The 21,452-nt window shown below is 38.9% G+C and overlaps 1 protein-coding gene across 2 annotated transcripts in view; it reads left to right on the forward strand.

Annotated features, from left to right (window-relative positions):
- ASPP (Ankyrin-repeat, SH3-domain, and Proline-rich-region containing Protein) overlaps positions 1-21,452 on the forward strand; it is a 42,182-nt gene that overhangs the window by 6,262 nt on the left and 14,468 nt on the right. For both annotated transcript variants that reach the window (XM_017177978.3, XM_070284081.1), the window contains exon 2: positions 9,882-9,942. In XM_017177978.3, the coding sequence (XP_017033467.1) occupies positions 9,910-9,942 (33 nt within the window). In that variant the 5' untranslated portion in view covers positions 9,882-9,909. The remainder of the gene's footprint in view (positions 1-9,881; positions 9,943-21,452) is intronic.

The raw sequence follows: 21,452 nt of genomic DNA on the forward strand, positions 1-21,452 counted from the left end.
AATTTTTGAATCTTTTTTTCTCGTGAAAAGTTTAATATTTGTTTTTCATGCTTGCGATTTGCATAATTTGCACAAACACACAAGCGAGGCAAGACGGCACACATACAGTCATGACCTCCATTTGTGACTAGCAATACCTGCAGGGTCCTGCGAGCCAGAGTAAGAGAGAAAGAACGAAAGAGGACACTAAAAGGCATGGAGGATGAGCCAGGATGTCGCTGCTCTCTGCTCGCATGCGATATATTTTATGAATGCAAATCCCTGTTCATTCGGATTTGGTTTACTTACTTGCGGTGCCCTCCGCCCTCCCTCCTTTTCCCCTCTCCCTCTTTCGTCCTTTCACTTTTACTTTCTCTTTCCTGATTTTCCCCCTGCCGGATGGGTTACTGCAGTTTCATGTGCACATGTGGGCGAATCTCGCCTTAGTTCCGTTTTTTATTCATTCACATCGCATTTTCATTCATGCGATCTCTCGGCGAAAAATCTCGCGAAATGGAGCGAGGGGATTCATTGAGTAATACCCTGCATAATATTGAATATATTTGTGGGTGTGAGAAAGTCATTGAATATTTTTATTTGATATATTTAGTGGGGGGAATCGATTTTTAATGGACACTTTTTACTGTCAAAAAAAAGTGTGTGAAAGGGGAAGAGTGTCTTTAGGATAAAGAGTTGGATTAAGTAAGAGTTAAAGAAAGTATAAGCAGCATGTTAAGCATAGGTGTATTATACAAAATAATGTAGAAAAAAATATATTAATTTTATCACAGGTATGAATATGATTTCTATTAAATTTTAGATACTGGAAACAAGTTTGTTAATATATGAATAAACCCTAAGGATAAGACCTAGGTCTAATATAAAAATTTTAAATAATTTGCATTATTTTTGTCTAGTTAAATTAATTTTATAATTAAATTTAAAGTTTATTTTATTAGGGAATTTTTTCAAAAACAAAATATAAAACGGTTTCAACTTCTTTAGCTCTTCCTCCTAAGTATCAATTGCTTGAATTAGCGTTCAGCCTGAATATTATTATATTTTAATTATATTTTTTATATTATTTATTATTCATTAATTTTTAAATTATACACTTAATAGTACACTAACATTAACTACCCTAATTCTGTGGTTCAAATACGCCAACTGAACTGAACTAAATATTTATTATTATTATGTCTTTGGCTTGCATGTGTGCTACCTGGTCCACCCACAGCTTACAACCCACATACACAGCACACACACACACACCTCTGGCACACCTTGCACCCCTCTCTTCCCCTTCCCCTCTGCCCTTATTCCTTCCGAAAATTGTTCGCCTTTGGTTTTGGTGCGCTTTTTTGTTCGCTTCCTGGGCTTTATTTATTTTTATTGTGTGGCGCGGCTTAAATGCGCTTTGCAGATATTTTATGCCTGCCAACTGCCTTTCCTAAGAGAAGGCGGGGGGATGCTGCAGAGGAGGAGGAGGATGGGGAGTGGCTTTAAGGGGCTATGGACCAAATATGTTTATTTGACACACATCCCAGGCAGCAGAAAAAGCGACTCTCCGCATGCAAATCTTTCCTTCGCAACGGCTTCCTTTATTGTTTGCATATAGAATCAAAGTTTTTTGTTGTTGCTGGATTATCCAGCGACACGGCTAACACACACACACGCACTATACACACACACACACACACAAAGAGTTTGGCTTTCTGCTACGTCCCTCCCCCAGGCAGGCGGTATAAATATTTGCCGCGGAGGGGAATTCATTTTTGCCCTGACAAAGCAATTTTAGTTATTTTGCCGCAATTGAGTTTTGTGCTCGGTGTGGTTCTCCTTTTTTCCACTTTTTATTATTTTACGCCATTTCTGGTTTAACCTTTTCATTTTGAAATTTGTTTGGCTTGGCAGTTTTTGCCTTTTGCAAAATAGAAATAGAAATGGAATGTTTTAGAATGCCTCAATTTAAAGGCAAAATACATTTAAATGAAAGAAATAAATAATTTAACTTGAAAGAAATATTTAAAATAGAACAGCTATAATCCTTAAAGAATTATTGATGTGGTAAATTAAGAAAAAGATATAAAAACGAAGACATTTTATTCATAAATTCAACTTTTCCTTCGCTCCCATTTCCATTTCGATCCCAATTGATTTATATTCAGGCCTAATTCCATCAAAATGCCATCAATACATTCGACATTGAAAAAGAAGTAGGTTTTCTTGGCAAAAAAAAGAAAAGGAAAACAACATTCCCCTGAATTTATTGGCATGCAATCGAGCAATCAAATTTTCTGCTTGCCTTGATAAGTTGTCCACTTCGGTTCCTTTATTATCGCATTATTAATTTCCCGGACTCGTTCAGGCGTGATTTACTGAGTTGCCTCCAGTAATTTAAATATCATTAAAATGTAATTGTAATTTAAAATTAAAATCTCCGCCTGCGGTTGGGGACAGGAAGGACAAACAAAGGAAGCAAGTGGGACAACAGTGCGGATACTTAATCCCTTTAGGGCGCGCTCAGTGATGTTCACATATGATAACTGTGACCCCCCCTTTGCGCCTGATGCTGCTGCTGCTGCTGCTGGCCAACCCTGCCCTCGACCTAACCTAATCTGTGCGTGTGCAGAGTGATGATATGCAGGCGGCAATCCTCTCCTGGAAAATTGCCTCCGAAATCCTTCACGCTTCATCAATTCGCATTATTGTTGCCATTGTTGTGTTTGTGTGTGTGTGTGTGTGTGATGGGTGTCCCCGTGTGAATGTGTGTGGGTAAGGGGGGTGTGCGTTGTGTGTGTGGGGTATGCTTGTCTGTCTGTCTGTCGGCTCTCTTTCGCATTGAATTGCAAATAGATACAGTTATGGTGGAAATTATAGCAGTGATTGGTATTATATAGAGGTGGAAAATCTTAAATATCTATTAATTTCTCATAATTTTTTTTGCTAAAGCTTCAATAATAATCTTCCAATAAAGATACCCTTAAAACCTCTCTCTAAATAACCCTAAAGAGTTCATATTCTATTACAAATGATAGTTTTGTATAAATTACTTTCGCTTTGACCGCAATTGTGCGTGTGTGTGTGCGGTGTGTGTTGCTGATGAGAGGGTGTACATTGTAGTTGTGTGTGCTTGGATAAGTGGTAACAGAAGCCGACCCATGACGCACATGGCGGAACAGAGACCGCAAAAGCGCTGCAAGCCCGCCCAACTCTTCCGCCACTTCTACCGCCGCCGCTCTCCACCACCGACGACGTACTTAAGCGAATTGCGTATTTATGTGTGTAATCGCAACTCATCATTTGGGGCGGTAGTTGGCGGAATCCCACATATATATATACATACATATATGTAGGTATGCCCATAGTCGGGCCCATTCTCCCAGCTCACAACGGGGCTTTCGTTATGGACTGATGGATTTCGTCTGTTACCTTTTCGCATTACGAAAATGTCGCTCGGTTTCTGCTTGTTTGACTCTTGTCTGTTGGCCGGATCTCCCCTGGCCTCCTGGCCCCCTTTTCTGACGTGTCAGAGAAGTGGCTGCGATTTATTTGGCAGCCATTTACATATTTTATTGTCAGCTAATGCCGGTAGGAAGGTGCGACTCTACTACTATTTCTAGTGTCCCATTTTGGGGGATAATTTACTATCGGATTAGAAGTGGAATTCTCGTAATTTGAGAGTAATTTAGTGCCTAATGGTCTGGGGAGGAACAATCTAAAATCGGTGGGTTTTATGAACTCCAACAAGGTTAACAGAATTTATGCATATATAATAATTTGTTTGTTCTTTTAATTGCTGGTAAAGGGAAAGATAATTAAACATATACAAAAATGTTCTAAATATTACCAAATATTATTAGCTAACTTCAATAAAAGCTAATTAATTTATATTACACCACCAAAATTCTCAAAAACTTCCGACAATTAAATTGCCATTCCTGCGATTATATTGCAATTAAATAGCCATTGTTTGGGCCACAAAACTTTGTTTGAAAATTAATTTTAAATTGTTTCGTCTTCCTGACTTTCCTGGCTGACTATACAGATAGTATAGTATGTCTTTATCTGGGCAATTAAAATACACACACACACAAATATAAATAGAAATCTGCTGACCATTGTTTATGCAAAAAGTTGTTGCCGGAATGGAAATTATTTAACTATTTTTCCTCCCCCATTTGCTTATCTTGGCTGAAAGTTGCTGGGGGAAAACGAACGAAAAACAAATTTCATTTTCATTTGCAAACAATTTTTGCATAATTATTTGAAGATGGCCAAACACATTTTTGGAGGCTGTCATCATCATTCCATCAAGAGGAATCCCTTTTCAACGCCCTCCCAAAAGCCCCCATAAGTACATAAAAAGTTTAGCTCGATACAGAAAATTTTTCTGCTTTGTTTTTGTTTAATTAAATTGAAAATGTTTTCCGCTGAAATTGCTGGCCATGCGAAAATGCCCAAAACGAGTGGCTGTATGTCTGTAGTTTCTGCTTTTCCTTTTGGCTCTTTTTAATAAACCAAATCGATGTCTGAGCCCGAGTAATTGAACAAATTGCCACAAAATGTGGTCGGGGTCCAGACGCGTTGAGACAGAAAAGCATTGAGAGTTCTTTGGCATTCTCTCGCTCTTTTTCCGGGTGGCAGCCACTTATTGATGACCTCGAGGTAAGCGGAGCGTTGCGTTGCGTATACGCCGTGATGGACGTGGCGTATGCTCATTCAATCATCCCACCGATTCATTGACAAAGCTGTCATTGGCTATTGATTTATGATCCCCGACCCCCCTAACTGGAGAAACATCTCATTCAGAAAGCGCGCGCCAGTCTGCCATAATTTGTGGCTCTTTTGGATGAGAGTCCTGTCTTAATGACATCGCTTCGAAGTGCTTAGCACAAATGGTTGCCACATTGAGGTAATTACCTTTCCGCCCATTTTCTCCCACTTTGTTGTGTTAACCACAGGCGTAAGAAGCCGTCTTATAACACTAGTCAAGATGAGAAATGAATAAATCCCTGCTTAAATTGGCCAAAAAAAGTAGAGCATTTAAAAGAACTCTTACTTCTTATTTATTTATGACTTGTTTAAACAAAAGTTATTCCCTTTTCATAGTTTAATTTTGCACATAAATTCAGGGCATACTGGGCATATAAATAAATAAATATTTGGCCTGCTGGCCTGTGTAACTTCCGAAATGCCTGGCCAATACCTCTGAATAATTCGAATTGTTGTTTGCCCGAGCGTGAGTCTCTTTGTGGCCAACAGATACAGATATCAGCTGCAGATACGAATGCAGATTCAGATGAAATTATATATATTATATATAGAGAGTGTATATATAGAGTACATGGTGCAAAAACGAAACGTGATGTCGTGCTGCAGCTACAGAAAATAATGATTTTGCCTGCACTAAAGATAATTAGTTGGCCAAGTCTCTTATTTAGCTGAGCTGAGCTAAGGGGACAAAATTGTCTTTGGCTCGAAGTCAAGTGGCAAATGACACAGTGGACTCTGGGCCAAATAACTAATTTGCTCAAGATTCGATTAGTTTGTACAGTTTGTTACTGGTTCTAATTAAGTGAGCGATGGTAGAGCTTTGATTTTGCCAGGTAAAGAGTCATTAATCAGGAGGGTAAGTGAATTTTAGAGGTGACTAAGGAGGGAAGTTATTATATATTTATATAGAAAACATTAGCGAGATCCTTGATTAGAAATATCTTTAAATTTCCTTTAAAATTCATTTCCCTAATTAATATTTATTGTTTTTATCTTTGTTTATTTTGATTTCCTAATCACAAGCTAATTTTCACTGTGTGATCTAATGGCTGGGCTCCTCCTTCTCATCATTGAAAATAGCCGCAATGATTTTAATTAGTTTGCTGTGCCTGCAGGTGTTATTTTCACGCTCTTGCTATACATTTGCCACAAATTTCCATACGCCCCGTGGGTTGCATGTGTTTGCCATTGTCTTTGTATGTATAGGTGTGTCCCTCTGGCATTCCGGGACAACAACTAGAGCCTAGTGACAGGATGCAGTATTCCGAAATTCAATTTGCCACACGTTAGGCCTAAAACATTAATTCTCATTAAAATTGCATTGTTGCTCTGCTGCCTTGGCTTAATTTATGTAAAACTCTGACGAGCGGAAGTTGAAGAGCTAAACAAAAAATATATATATATAAAGTCCCAAATGAATTTCAAACCACACACAAACATCGGGCCAACACATTTCAGTCTAAATAGCAGCTCTCCAATCAGGTTTCGTTTTTTTTTGAGCTCCTGAAATTCCCCCATGTCCTGGGGTATAATTAAAACAATTGTAAATTACACACATTTTATTTGAAATTGTTTTGCTGTTGATATTTTTGGGGAGGGAAGAGTTTTAAATGCGGTTTCAACTGGCTTTTGGGTAAATATTCGCTTGGGATTTGCATACATTAATAGTGGCAGTGTTTACCTTTACACGCGGGGCATTGTTGTTTTATCAGGCCAAATCGATAATTGCATTAAGAGCTGTGGCACAGACGTGTTTGGGTTATCTAAACGATATTTCGCTGTGGGTTTAATATTATTGAAAATTATTTAGGGAATTTCTAGCTAAAATTGGGGTTTTTCTTTACCGTTGTGATATTAATTATGTATTTTTGATTGCTAAATGAAATATTTATAAATATTCCCTGATGAGAAATATGTTTATATTGATTACTAGCTGGCTTATAATTTTGTTTATAATGGAATGGTTTGTAAATCTAATCTGCCGGAAGCTAATTAATTTGAATTTGTATTTGCTGATGGAAGTTTTAGACAATTTGTGTTGTTTCAGTAATGGTTTCATGTTTATAACTTAACCAAGTCATGCTAATATTGATTAATTATCTATCAAGTCATAAGAAAATACTTGCTGAAATGTACGATTTAAGCCAATTAATTTGCATCCTTGTGTATTCTCTAATGGTTATTCAAGGCAATTTGCTTTTGTCGTGTTATTTGATCGACTGTGACTGCCTCTCACAAATATTTGTCTCAATTTCAGTAAAGAAATTTCTTATTTGTAGCCAATTTACTTTGGTTCGTTTCGCTTGGCTTTTTAGCTGCTTTTTCTGCATTTCCCTCTAAATTTTCATATTTTTTCTCTCCCCTTTTTTTTTGGTTTTATATATGCAAAGATATATATATATGAATCGGGTTGTATAGATTTGTATACTGCATTTCCATGGCTTCGCTAGATTTTACTCTTATTTTCTCCTATTTTCTCTATTTTTCCAATTTTTTTATTTGACTGGCAATGTGAGAATTTCGTGCATTTGACACGTTTGGCACCGCCACGTTCTGTTTATGGCGCTGGAAAAGGTGTGTGTGCTGTGCGAGTGTGACCGTGTGTGTGTATGTTTGTATGCAAAAAACTTTCGGGCAGGCCAGGGGGAATTTGAGAACCGTTTGGAGCTGTCATCAAACATGCAAACTGCATTCGAGCAAATTGCCAAGTGAATGGGACGCTCCCCTCCAAAAAAACCTGAAGTATTTGCCTTTCAAACTCAATCTGAGCTGCTAGCTATAAGAGTTGGGGTAAAAAAAATCAATCAAATGCCTTTAACCAAAACACCAAACTTTGTCTAACCGAGATTAACTTGGACGCAGCTCCCCCAGCTCAACTTGTTACAGAAAAAGTTTACAAATAACCGAGAAAGATACTCGTTCTCCAGAGAGCAACAAAATGCGGGCAATTTGCCTACAAATATCCAAGGATATAGGGACAGATGTGCTCGAAATAATAGGGGCTTTCAAGGATTCTAACAAAACAATCTTTAAGAACTAAGTTTGTTAGGAATTTAGTAAGAAATTAGATTTAAATTGTGAGTTATAAGGTAGGGTATAAGGGAATTTCAAGATAATTCTAATTTATTAAATAAATAAATAATAATAATGAACCTATATTTCAAATGGTTTCGACCGAATTTATGCATTTTCTGCTTCAAAAATCCTTATAAATATTCGAAAAATGTATCTCTTTTCTACAAAATTCCAATTTATATTGACTTATTAAGATAACAATCTAAAATTCCCATTGTAACTATTTCTTACACCACAACTGTCTGTATACCAAGGGATATAGGATATCAGAAGCCAACAGATTCGATCTAAAGGGGGTCCTGGGAGATTCCGATCAACATACTGGAAAATGTTCTCTCCCCTGTCGAGTGAATTTTCCAAGTTTATTGCTTTAGCCATTGTTAGAGGGGAGGGAAGAGCCCCAACAGCGAACGCCTCACATAACTTGCTCAACAGCAAACATATCCATAAACGCTTTTCGCTCTCCTGGAGCTGCTCAGGCCCCCTCATCATCGAGAGGCGGCAACAGCCAGCTGGCCGCACTTTAAGCCATGCAGAAAACTTTTCGCTCACACAAAAAGTGGAAAGTGAAAAGCGAGCGAGTGGCAGAGGAAAAAGTAAAATTGCTGACAGGAAACTTCCAATCAGAAATGAATTACTTTGAAGTGAGCTGACAGGGGGGGGGTGGCGGTGGTAGTTACCGCAGTGTCAAGTTTAAGAAGCCATGAAATAACATTAATTTGTTGCAAATTCGCTTGCCAAGTTTTTTAAGTTGAATTAATTTGATTAGCTTATCGCCCGTTCAAAGTTGAAACTCCATCAGCATTTTAAGGAGGGTGGTTAGCTAGGATCGTTCTAGGAAAATCTACACCCACCCACCACATTGGCTTTTCCTTTTGCGGTTCGAAGTACATTTTTCACATACAGGCGACGACGACAATTCAAATTTTATTAGATTACATGAAATTTATGTGGCAATCAACTTAAAAAACAGAACGGAACGAAAGAAAGAATTTCTAGGCCGAAGTGGTAGCAAAATGCAAATGACTGTGAGTTCTGCTCTCTCTCTCTCTGTGTGTGTCATGATTTTAATAAGACAGAACTTCTTTTCTTTCTTCTTGGCTTCTGCTCCAAGTCCTTCTGGTCCTTCGTTCCTTCGTTGGCTTTTTTTCTGTTCCTCATTGTTCAACTAAATAAGTCACATAAAAAGAGTGCGTTTTCTTTTGGGTCGTCTCTGGCAAGTATAAGAGGCGTTGAAAAGAAATGGCCGGTGGGGTTTCCCTACTTTATATAGATATATCTATGCTCGTACAAGCATGAGTATGTTTCACGAAGAAAAGGCAAATTATTTTTTTAATATTTTTACGGAAAAATGCTTGAAATTGATAAGGCTGCCTTTTGTATAGGTTCAGGCATGTGTACATGGGTGTGATGTATGTACATGTAGGAGTTTACATATACATATGTATGTATGGGCAAGTGGGCGTTGTGGGTGGGTCTTTGTGGGTTAGTATTGTTGGGAGCCCAGAAGCTCCCTGACCTGTCTTCGAAAAACCCCTCTAAGAAGGTAGAAAAATGGTAAATACTCTCACTAAACTTGGAAGTTATTATGAGAATAGTTCATAAGAGAAACTCGTTTATATTTTATAATAATTAGATCTTTTATGGAGTTAGTTTAAAATATAAAAAAATTGTTTTTACAAACACAATTTAATTTATAATTTACAAACCTTTTCCCATATTCACCAAACTCTTTAAGAAGGTAAAAATACTACATGAAGCAAGAAGGGAAGGAAGCCACAAAAAATTGTTGAAAATACAAATTTAAATTGTATGTTTGTCTGGTTTTGTTAAATATATTTGCCAAACGCACACACACCAAACACACACACCAAACACGCATACCTTTGGCATGTGCAGACAGACACTTGTATATTGGCACCCCTCGACAAATCCCATACCTCCCAAACATAACAAAAAAAAAAAAGAGGAAAAAAACACCCTGGCACATCTGATATTTAATGATTATTTGTTTGTCTGTTTGCTGATTCTGACTTCTCTTTTGTTTGCAGATTGGATGCGATTCTCGAACGTCATGGTATGAAGGAGCCGACGAACACTTTGGATGAAATTGTAAGTGCTTCGGCTAATCAGTGTCTAGAGTAAGAAAGTTCCCACTGGCAGACTGTGTCTGTGTGTGTCACATAACCCACAACCTAACACAACCGAACCGCAGAGAGCACACGACCATAAAAATCCACGGGGCACATGGGGGGTTCCTCTCTGAGGAAAATATATGCGAAAAAGTCAAGACAATGCAACTGACACATAATGAAAGTGAAGTGCGGGGAAGTTTAAGGCAACGAGTTTTATGGCCTGAGGAAGTCTGGCTTTGGGGCTACAGTAAACAAATTCGGGGGTAATTTTGGAGATATATTTGGGGAAGATAATATTATTTATTTTATTTTAAAATGCATATGGAAATGAATCTCTCGAAATTATTTTTATATTTTTAAGAAAGAACCCTCTTAAACCATTATATTTTTCTGAATTTGTTAGAGGTATTTCATATTTTATTGTTATTTTGATTCCCTATATTTATCAAATCATAATCTTAAACTTGACAACTAAAAAGTTTTTAATAATTTAGAGATATAATTACTTTAGCTTTAACATATTTACTAAAAATATCTCTAATTTTCCTTGATTTTCACTTTATCAATGCCAGAACCCCTTGGGAATTTTAGCGTAATTTTAGGTAAAATACCCCATAAATGGTATAAAATTACATAATTATTCTAGCAGTGTAAATGCACGCAGTTGGCGGTTGGAAAAACGGAGAAAAGTTGAAAATGCAAAGCAATCTAAATAAAATGTCAGTCCCGCAAGTGCCGGCAGGTGGCGACCGGCAGGGCCAACATGTGAGCCGGCGAAACCCACAACCAACAACAAACAATAGATATATAGTTTTGTGGGGCCCACAGACTTCAAAGTATTACCCAATGGTGGCGGTAGAGTTTTTGTGGGGAAACATCGCCGTGTCAAGCGGTAATTGTTATGTAAATGAGTTTTACAATTTTTGCTTGCCAAAAAAGGTCACCAGATGAAGACAACACCCTAGGCCGCCTGGTCCACAAAATTTTCAGTCCAGTCAGTCAGCAGTTTTCTGGCACTGCCTTGTCGCCAGCCTCCTGATGAGGACAAACAAAAGTTTTGTTTAGCTTTTGTTTTCCGGCTGCCTTTGCCTTTGGCCTGCATATATCCAACCGTCGAACCTCCTTTTACCATTCCTAGTCAGGGTTTTTTCAGGACTCTCCTCCTTTGTTGGCTTTGTGTGCAAGCCAAGCTCTTTATAAAATTGCAAATCAGTTTGTATAAGTCAATGACAACTTGTTGTTCTTGTTGTTGTTGCGGTTCTACCACAGCCAAAGTGCTTAGCTGGTTTCTGTCTTTTTGGCCAAAAACACTTGCAGCCATTTGCTTTCTGGTGTTTTTTGTTTTCCTTTTATTTTTTTGGTGCAAACATTGGAATGACTATGGCTGTATTTTCCTTAATAAAGTTGGTTCTACAACCATTAAGGACCAGCAGACACATTGGAAAGTTAATAACCGTTTAGCAAAGTTAAGTCGAATGGAATGCCGAATTTCTTGCTTTTTACCTTAAGTGTTTGCAGTGAGAGAAATTGTTGTAATCTTTTAAAGAAAAGTAAGAGCAGGAAATTAATAAAAAAAAAAAGGATTTTCCATAAATAAATTTAAGTTTTTAAAATTTATTTCAAAGGAACATATATTTTATTTACCTTAGAGATCCAAAAAGTAAAATTTCCCCCTTTTGTGGTTGTGTAAAATCTTGTTAAAAAGCCAGGTGACCTGATGGCTTTGAGAATTTTACCACGTGGCCTTGCCAAATTGTTTCCACTTTGTGAAACTCCCAGCTCCCAGACAGACTTGGTTAGAAAGTTGCATCATTTGGGGGCAATATACGCCCCCGTTCAATTAACAATTTCTTCAATTATTTATTCCGCAGAGTTGTGTGTTGTGTGTGTGTGTGCCCACTTGAAGGCCATAAGTTATATTGGAATTTCCCCTGGATTTTCCATAAATAAATTTAAGTTTTTAAAATTTATTTCAAAGGAACATATATTTTATTTACCTTAGAGATCCAAAAAGTAAAATTTCCCCCTTTTGTGGTTGTGTAAAATCTTGTTAAAAAGCCAGGTGACCTGATGGCTTTGAGAATTTTACCACGTGGCCTTGCCAAATTGTTTCCACTTTGTGAAACTCCCAGCTCCCAGACAGACTTGGTTAGAAAGTTGCATCATTTGGGGGCAATATACGCCCCCGTTCAATTAACAATTTCTTCAATTATTTATTCCGCAGAGTTGTGTGTTGTGTGTGTGTGTGCCCACTTGAAGGCCATAAGTTATATTGGAATTTCCCCTGACATCGCGTTGCTTATTTCTCAGTATTTCTGGTTTTCCCAAAGTGCCACCCACAGCAGCAGCAGCAACAACAACAAGTCAGTGTCCCCCTCGTTTTTAGCCATATTTGTGTTAGCCTATTTCCTTAAGTGCAACGTCAGCTTGGCATTTCGCAACTCTGGTTGCCGTTTCCTGGAGGGAAATATAAATGCCATATATAGTATGGTAAGGACCATGGCAAAAGACAAACAAATACACATACAGATGGGGTAGAGTCACGCACACACACTCCACTCACACACCGAAAGGTTCACGCATGTGTGTGTGGCGAGCATGCAGATGTGACTGAGTGGGACTTGAATTTTTAATGCAAGGCAACAACCATTCTCAGCGGCATATTTACATTCCGGCTCAATGTCAATTGTGTTTATAAATTAATTTGCAAAAAGACAAATGTAACACAGACACCCATACATTTGCACACAGAGAAAAAAATTGGGTTAAGTGCTAGGTTACATTCGAGAAAAGAAGAGAAGAGATTTAAATATTTTTGCGCTTTAAAAAACTTTTTTAGGATTTATTTAAAGTGACGAAATAGAGGAATTTCTGTTTGGAAAACTTTAAGAAAAGTCCTCTAAATAAGCACTTGGGAATTATAAGCAAACTCCATGTATATTTTATAAAAATCCGCTAGATGGCACTTGTGGAATTTTAAATGACAAAGCTAATATATTTCTGTGTCTTTAAAATTACAAAATAGTAATTGAGATTAATATTTTATAAATAAATATAACAAAATAAACTAAAAGGAAATGATATTAACAAAACGAAAGTTATTAAAAATATACAAAAAATCCATTATCATATTTACCTTATTCCTTTATCTTTTCTCTTATCAACTGACCTACTTCTTCTCTGAGTGTGCCGCAATGGCATTGAAAGTGGGTGGGTTGAATGGGCGGCGTAGGTGAGTTGCTGCCAAACAAGCACGCCTTTTGTTTAGAGGCCATTACGACCAGGGAGCCCATGGGCCTCTGTTTGACTGCCAGTGTCAGCTCATGTGGAGCACACCACCTCCTCCGTCTGCAGCTCCTGATTTTGCTTTGGTTCCTGCTGTCGCCGCTGTTGCTGCTGTTGCTGTTGCTGCTGCTGACCCCGCCGTCGCATTGTTGTCTCTCTCTCGGCAGGGTACCTTGTTAGCGGACCCATTCTCCTACCTTGGATGCCCATTTCCGAACCCGTGCCGTGGCCGTACCTCAGCTGGCGTGACAGGTTGTTGTCGTCGTTAGATGTTAGACGCATGCTTTTGTTTCTTTTCGGTGTCCTCTGGTCTCTAGGAATGGGATAGAAAGCAGCCATAGACACTCGCAAAAATTATGACCACAATGTGTTGCTTTCTTGTTACTTATAAATATTAAATCTTAAAAATCTTCATGTCAACAGTAAAAAAGTAAAGTAAGGTGGCGTTTACTTTGGTTTTTTTTTTTGTTATACAAAAAATTACTCATACGACACGTGCATGCGCTTGCAAGTACCTGACATACGTGTCGTATGCGTTATTTTTGAGGAAATGTCAAAAAGTCTTGTCACCTTTTTTATGTAATTCAAATGAATATACAAAACAAACTTTATTATTATTTATTAAAGAATTCTTGTCTTTTAATTTTATGACAATTTTTGGGGAATATTTAGGGCGTTAAGACGTTATTATAAATGGTTTCAAGTTTTTTACTTGGTTAACTTGCTATTTGTTTTTTTTGTTTTATTAAACAAATTAACACTTTTTAAGGTCAAAGAACTTGCCTTATAAATGCTTACTTCTTCAGTTCACCAGCAAGTCAATAGCCTCCTCTTGTTCCATGCAAATCTTTGTAATTAAACAGCTGTGAAAACATTAAATGTATTTCTGTCAAGAGACAAACAAAGAAAAATAATTCAACTGCAAGAAGACTCTTTCTTTTACAAACAAAATAGGTTAATTAAAAATTCCTAGATGATTATGAATATATTTTTTTCGCTGTGCAGTGGCAGGGAATGAGGGATAATGGGGACAGCAGCTGCCAGCTGTCGTAAATATTTGCGCACAAAAGTCGGCAATGATTTTGATGCACACGCACAGAAGCACACACACATACACTGAGACTCATATAACCCACGCAGGCAGCTGGCTAAGCTAAAACTAGCTAAGCAGCCCAAAGAAACACAAACACACACATCCACACACTAAAAAGGCAGCTTAACCCGAGCCGAGGGGTGACAGGAGAAGCTGTGGCGGCTAATTTGCGCAACCGAATGACAGGCAAAGGCCAGAGATACAGTGGGATTTTGAATGGCTCCAGCTGGAGACGAGCCGGGCAAAAAGCAAAAAGTCAAGGCGTGAATAACACAAATCAGCCATTAATAGATTGCTTGTTTTTTATCGCCCAACAAAGCGTATATATATCACATGGTTTATGCTTTCTTTCTTTCCTTTTTTTATTATTAAAAATCTATAAGCTGGGAAGGAGCATAGATTTTATGCCATATGTTTGGGGTGAGTGTTTTTGGGGTGGCAACTAATATTTATGGGAATAAGTTGCATTAGGGATTTATATTTATTTCTTTTGAGTTATTTATTCCTTGCATTTTTATTTCTAAAAAAAGGTTTGAGAGGTTTAGTATAGTTTTTTATATTAAAAATTCTATAAAATCGGGTTAAATTTATATGATTTATTACATATTTAGTTTTATTTTATTTTAGTTAATTTTATTCGGTTTAAAAACAGCTCTATATATTTTTAAATAACTCTGAAGAAGCCCATTTTATGATAAAGAAAATATGTGTAAAGTTAAAAGTTCTTTTGCTAATTCCTCTCTTAGTAAATCCTTAACTTCAGCTTCTTTTATTTCCTTTTCAATTACTTTAATTGAATAAAAATACCATGAAAATCTATAAAAACTGATTGCCAACATATAAGCACTCAATTGCTCTGATTAAAATCCTCTTAAATAAGCCAAAATCCTAGATTTAAAATTTCTCTCATACATTCTACGATTATGGCATAATAATCAGCGACAGGCATTCCCTGCCACGCGCTTACACTACGTAACATATACACCATGCAATATATATATATATACATATATATATATACATATATATGCGTGAGCTTTATCCCTGAGTCCTTCGATTCGAATAATGCCTGCAACAAAACTGCAACAGCAGCAACGCACGCACTTCCGTGTGGCATCTTCAGCAATTTGGCGTTGCAAGTGAGCAAGAAGACCCACGACCATGGCTCTTCGCTTTTCCTGCTTTTCCAGCCGAACCATCAGCGGCTTTCGGGGTGAGACTTCGGGTAATTTCCCGGCCTTCGGTCTGGTCATGCCGACAAAACTTCGTTGTTTGGCGAATTTTCAAAGCAACGGCAGACGTCGTGGCGTTCAGTTCAGAGTTGGCGGCATTCTCTAGCTTTCAGTTGGGTTTTAACTGGCGAACGCGACAGTTGGGTAGCTTGTGACGCGTATTTTTGTGCCGGCAAATATACCGTGTTCTCCTCTTACGAGTCTCACGTAAAGCGTAAGGCGGCATAACGTAAGCGCGACGCGACGGGCGCTCGTTTTTGGGCGCATTTTTTCGTGAGTTATTAAAATGCGATAAAAGCCAGTGAATCGGTAATAAAGCGCTTATCTCGGCCCGCAATTACGACCCAGAAAAGGGCGGGCATTTTCTGGCGCGTTTCAGCGGTTGTGACAAAAAAAAAAAAAAGAAGAAAATATACGAAAAATAAAATAAAAACAGGAGAAGCTGTAGCAGCAGCCGGCAGTTTTCTCCAATTACTCGCTACAGGGCGCTGTGAAGTCAATTGTGAGCTGTGCTGGGCTGTGCTGGGCTGTGCTAGCCCGCATCTGTTACAAATTTCACAGCAGGCCAGGCCAGAGACAGAGACAGAGCCATACTGGCTGCTACCACTGTCACCAGGTCTCCCATATCTCTTGTACATCCGCCCATCAGTGCCTAAATGTATGCCTTAGTGCGTCCGTCCGTCTGTCTTTTAGTTAATAGTTGTCTACGTGTGTGGCATTAATGTGTGAGGGAACACGCACACACACACCCCATAACAGGTGTACATGTACAGGTGGGGATCGTGTTTGTTTTTCTTGGCTTTTAGCTTCCGCTGCGGGGTATCTGGAAAAACATTCAAAGTATCTTTCGGATGTGCCACTTGGAGGGGTCTCTCTCTCTGTGGTGTGTGTGTCGTGTGCTACTTTTGGGTGTTTATGACATTTAAATCAATAACGTCGCCTGACAGGCCCTCACTATCACTTTCACTTTCACTCTCACTCTCACTCCTTTTTTTTTATATATATATTTTTTTCTGCACTCCGCACCCGCTGTGCCAGTGCAATTTGTGCGGATTTGTTGGCTCAAGTGCCCGCCTACGTTGCAGTATTAGAAAGAGGTGACTCAGAGTTGCAATGCCGCCCCAGAGAGAACCACCCACTCGCACATCCCACCCCCCCTGAGAGCCACCCCCTTTGGTGGCCTGAATTTGCTTAATGAGCGCTGCTTGGCCGCAGATACTTTGCACACACTTATTTAACGCTCATACGCCCCGTTGGCCCACGCTTTTTGGCCAAGGGCAGTGGCGGCTTTTGTTTTTTGGCTCGGATGAAGTGCAGCTGCCTGGCCTGGTCTGGCTTTTTTGTTTTTTGTTATATTCTCTTCTCTTTTAAATCTTATTTAAAGGGCAGAAAAAGGCGGCAGGGCCTTTTAATTTGTTGAAACTGCCACAAAACTCAATTTGGCAGGCCACAAAAATAGAGAAATGAGACAGACAAAATGAACAATTTAATCAAAAGTGTGTGCGTAAAAAACGAAATCCCCTTGAAGAGTGTTTCACATCATGAGCATGGGTTATACGCATCATCATCATGGCCCATTGGAGACCACGTTGCCTCCATGAATTTGTTAATTAAGCTTAATGTGCAATTAAAGCTTCTAAGGAATGTGAACCCAACTTTTGGACCCCGGGTCCAAGCTGATTTAATTTGAATTTTGGCTCAGAGCAAAGTCCAGCCAGAGTCTGAGGGAGAAACGTAGGTGCCAGATATTAAGTTGAATGTCCTTCACATGCGCCGGATTAGGGACTCCTGCTCCTGCTTCTGCTCCTCCACCAACCACATTATCTTAAGCTCATAAATTTAACCCATTTTTTTTTCGGACAAAGAAAAGCCCAGTCGGGCTGGAGGTAAATTTCCCAAAAGGGTCGTAACACTGCAAAGATGGAAAACTTTTAGATTACCTGCTTGACCTTATCAAAGGTGCAAAGTTGAGGTCATTTGGTTGATGCTGCCGCTGCTGCTGCTGCTGCTTCTCCTGCAATTAAGCATCAATTGGATGTTATCAATTTAATGACTCTCTGGGACTTAATTAACATGGCCTTTGCCAAAGCTAATTAAATGCAGAGAATGTGTCCTTAGAAACAATGTAAATTGCTTATTAATTGGGTTTCCTATTAGCGCTGAAAATTCTATAATAAATTGATTATTTAAATTAACAAATTGCAAGCCATTTAAACTCTTTGTGTCACAAAGGGTTTTATTTGGTTTCATGTAAAAGCCAACCAGAACAACCGGATTACCAATCTGTGAATATTAATGATTTATGTATACAAATAAAAAAGCAATTTAATTCTCCATTTAATGAGTATTTTTAATGGAATTATTACAATTAATTCAATGACGAATTCCCCGATTAAGTGCGCTTATCAATTAGTTTTTGCCACAATAGTCAAAGATGCTGCCACTCACGAAATCACTTTGCTGTTTGTGTAGAACAGATTTCGATTTGGCCCCCACAATTTGGCTTCCTGTTTGCTTGTGCTGCTACTCCTCCTGGTGACCACGTCCATTTGGCTCTTGGCACTTCACTAATCTGTCCATTGTGAGACATTGAAAGGGGGCTGAAAGGTGGGCAGGCCTAGGTCCTTCTCGTGACTCTTCATAACTGCCTCCCTTGGCCTGTGGAGGCGGTGAATTTACGACCACAGTCAACACTCATGCTCATGGTTAACTCATGGTCAATGAGCGGGTTCATGAACTTCCCCAAGCACAGGTTGTTGTGGGTGTGGGGAATAAGGAAGGCAGAGTAAGGAGGTTGAGAGAGGAGCTATCAAGGAGGCTGTATTATACACCAGAGAGCATCCTTCACGATTACTTAATATTAATGACTCCTGGCTGTGTGGTCACTCGGTGGCCATTGGTCGTGGTCCCAGGTCTATCCTGCCTGCCCTCGTCCTTTTCCGGCAACCTTTCGGGTTTTTGTCTCATCCAACACTGGGGAAAAATGTCAACTATTTTGGGGTCTTTGAGGAAGTTAATGTTAATAATGATGTTTAAGGAATAGGGAAAAACTGTTTTCCGATTTGAAATTTAAGTATTTTTAGCTTAGTTGCTATAGATTCCCTATATCCTAGACTTTAACCCACCTTTTCCATTTTCTCTAAGTGCACTCCCAAGATCCTTGCGCTGATGTCGCAAATCTGACATCGCCGTCGATGAAAAACTTTGCCGCTTTGGTCTTTTGTAATGAATGCCCTTTTATCTGTATTAGTTTATGTGTGGGGAGACAGGAGACAGGAGACAAGAGACAAGAGGAGAAACTGAGAACCGAGAGTAGTGAGTCCTTCTCCAAGGACCAAGTCAGACCGGCCCAGTATCGTTTGGTTTATCTCAGCCAGGGCCAGGTCCATTGTGTTCGACAGCCATTGCTGCTGCTGCTCCTGCTACTGGGAATATTTGCTTAAGCTGATTTAACTACATTAACTTGATTAAATAAGTATTAAACATTGAGGGGAGCGACGCTGTTTGCCTCCAGATGCGGGCATGAGGGCCTAGAGAGGCTCATTTTCTCAACTTCCCACTCACTTTTTTATCGGTTCTATTTGATTGATTTCGAATTACAATAAATGTTTTGCTACCAGTTGTTAGGCCTGAGGCAGTAAAAGAGTTGGAATAAGAGAGATGAGTGGGTTGAGGGTACATTTTACTTGGAATAGGTACCATTAAATCGTAGAAAAAGGGAATTTTGATTTAATACAGTTTAAGGAATTTAATTTATATACAATTTATAGTTAGATATTTATTTAAGAAAACAATTCCAAGACTTTATTTTCCTGTATAATTCCTCCAATATACAACCCCTTTCCCTTACCTTGTACCTCACTTGGCTAACAAATACAAGTATATTCCTACCATTTCTATTCACCAGAAGCCACAATCCCCAATTCTCAGACCACAAGCCTCTGATATGGCCCGCCAGCTGTTTGCTTTTGCCAGAGAATGTGCCTCAATTGTTGTTCGAATCAAATCGCTTAGAACAACACAACCGCACAGCTGAATGGCTAGAGAAGCAAAGGGAAGGTTAGGAAGGATGAGCTAGGGGATTCCCCCTTGTGCCACACATTGCATAAATAGTTTGATTGTCACACGAATCGAGATTGGGATTGAGATTCAGATTGAGATTGCTGGTCCGTTTTATGGCCAAGTAATTAACATTCCCTGGGCGCTAAGTGAAAGCCAAGAGTCAAGGTCGTTGGGAATGCAATTTGGACACTTTTCGGTTCGTTTCGGCTTTCCCCTTGATGGATTTGGATATATAGTACATATACATATACATTCCTGTTGTGTCAGTGGCAGCTGCAGCCAGAAGGAACTTGCCAGCAAAATGGAAAATAGAAAATGGAAAATTCTGCTTTTATAACTTTGTTTGCGCATCGCAAATCTCACTTTCTTAGTGTCTTCTCTCTCACAGTCTCTGTGTCTCTGTGTCTCGTGGAAATGCGGAATGCGGAAAGCGTAATTTAATGAAAAGTCATCAAAGCAATGCAGACGCCGGATGTCGGGCGAATATCTAAACTTTTCGATTTCATTATCCAAACAGTGTCGTCGTCCTCGGCGGCCATTAAATATTGTTTAATTTATGCAAAGTGGAAAATCTGTTTTGCTCGTTATAGTATCACCGCCGAATCGCCAGCTTCAAGCCATAAATAAAGGCGGTAAAAATATATATATAACATATTATTACGGTCGGTAAATTAATGTCATCATCGAGCCGCAAGCAAATTGCTTCCGAAGCCCATCTGAATAATTGCCTGCGAATGAGAGTATAGCAGGACATGTGTCCTGCCTGCCTGCTTAAGTGTGTGTGTGTGTGTGTGTGAGTTCTGACCAATTTGTAGTCGAGTGTCGGCCTGGATTTTCGGGCACTCCTTTCTCCACAGGACTCTGCTGGCTTCTTGACTTGTCTAGTCGCCGACTGACAGCTCTGGAAATGAGCAAATTTTCTGTTTTTGTTTTTTTTTTTGGGTCGTCATTCAAGTTAATAATAAACAGAACCACACTCACGTCCTTGAGGTCCTTCGAAACAACAGAAATAACCAAAGAGGAAGTCAGAAGCAAGTCAGACGGCCTTGGGTCCTGGGAAACCCACCAAATTGCGCTTCATTTATTTATAATAATTACAACTGTAAAAAGTTTTAAAAGTCATTTCAATGGCAGCCGCTGCCAGGGTCTCCCTCTCAAGTATGCAGGCTAATAGGTCTAAAAGGAGAAGCAGGGAAAAGGACGAAGCAACTATGTCCAGTCCTGAATAATGAATGCCGTGAGAAATTGAACTATTATTTGCCAGGGAATGGGGGCCAGGAGGAGCCATAGCACTTCGTTACCGGCGCAAAATTCAAATTTAATTCCCTGAATTATGGCCACAATTTACCAGGAGGCCAGCCGACATCTGACCAGTTGGCCTGCATAATCTGCGCTTAAAAAATGAACGTAAATTTTTAATGCCACCCTCGGCCAGCTCCTTGTTCCGCTTTATTTATTTATTCTTTTATTTTACACGCCTTGTTTATATATATATGTGTTTTATGATTGCGTTAAATCAATTGCTGTGTAAATTTTATGTTTCAATTTGCTTTTTATTTGTATTATTTTTTCTCCCTTGCTTTATTATTGTTTTTATGCTTTTATATTTTTGACGTTGTCATCCATAAATGAGGATGAGGAGCTGAGCAGAAGAGGGATTGGAAATCACAGAAGCCGCGACGCAATTCAATAAAGCTTTAAATTAAAATTAAATTTACAAAAGCAAACGCAATTAAGTTGCCAAACAGTCGATAACGAGTGCAGTGCGACATTGACACACCCTCGACAGAGTCATCATCCCTCGTCCTCGTCCTT

The sequence above is a fragment of the Drosophila kikkawai genome, chromosome 2R (assembly GCF_030179895.1).
Source record: "Drosophila kikkawai strain 14028-0561.14 chromosome 2R, DkikHiC1v2, whole genome shotgun sequence".
Lineage (NCBI taxonomy): Eukaryota > Metazoa > Arthropoda > Insecta > Diptera > Drosophilidae > Drosophila > Drosophila kikkawai.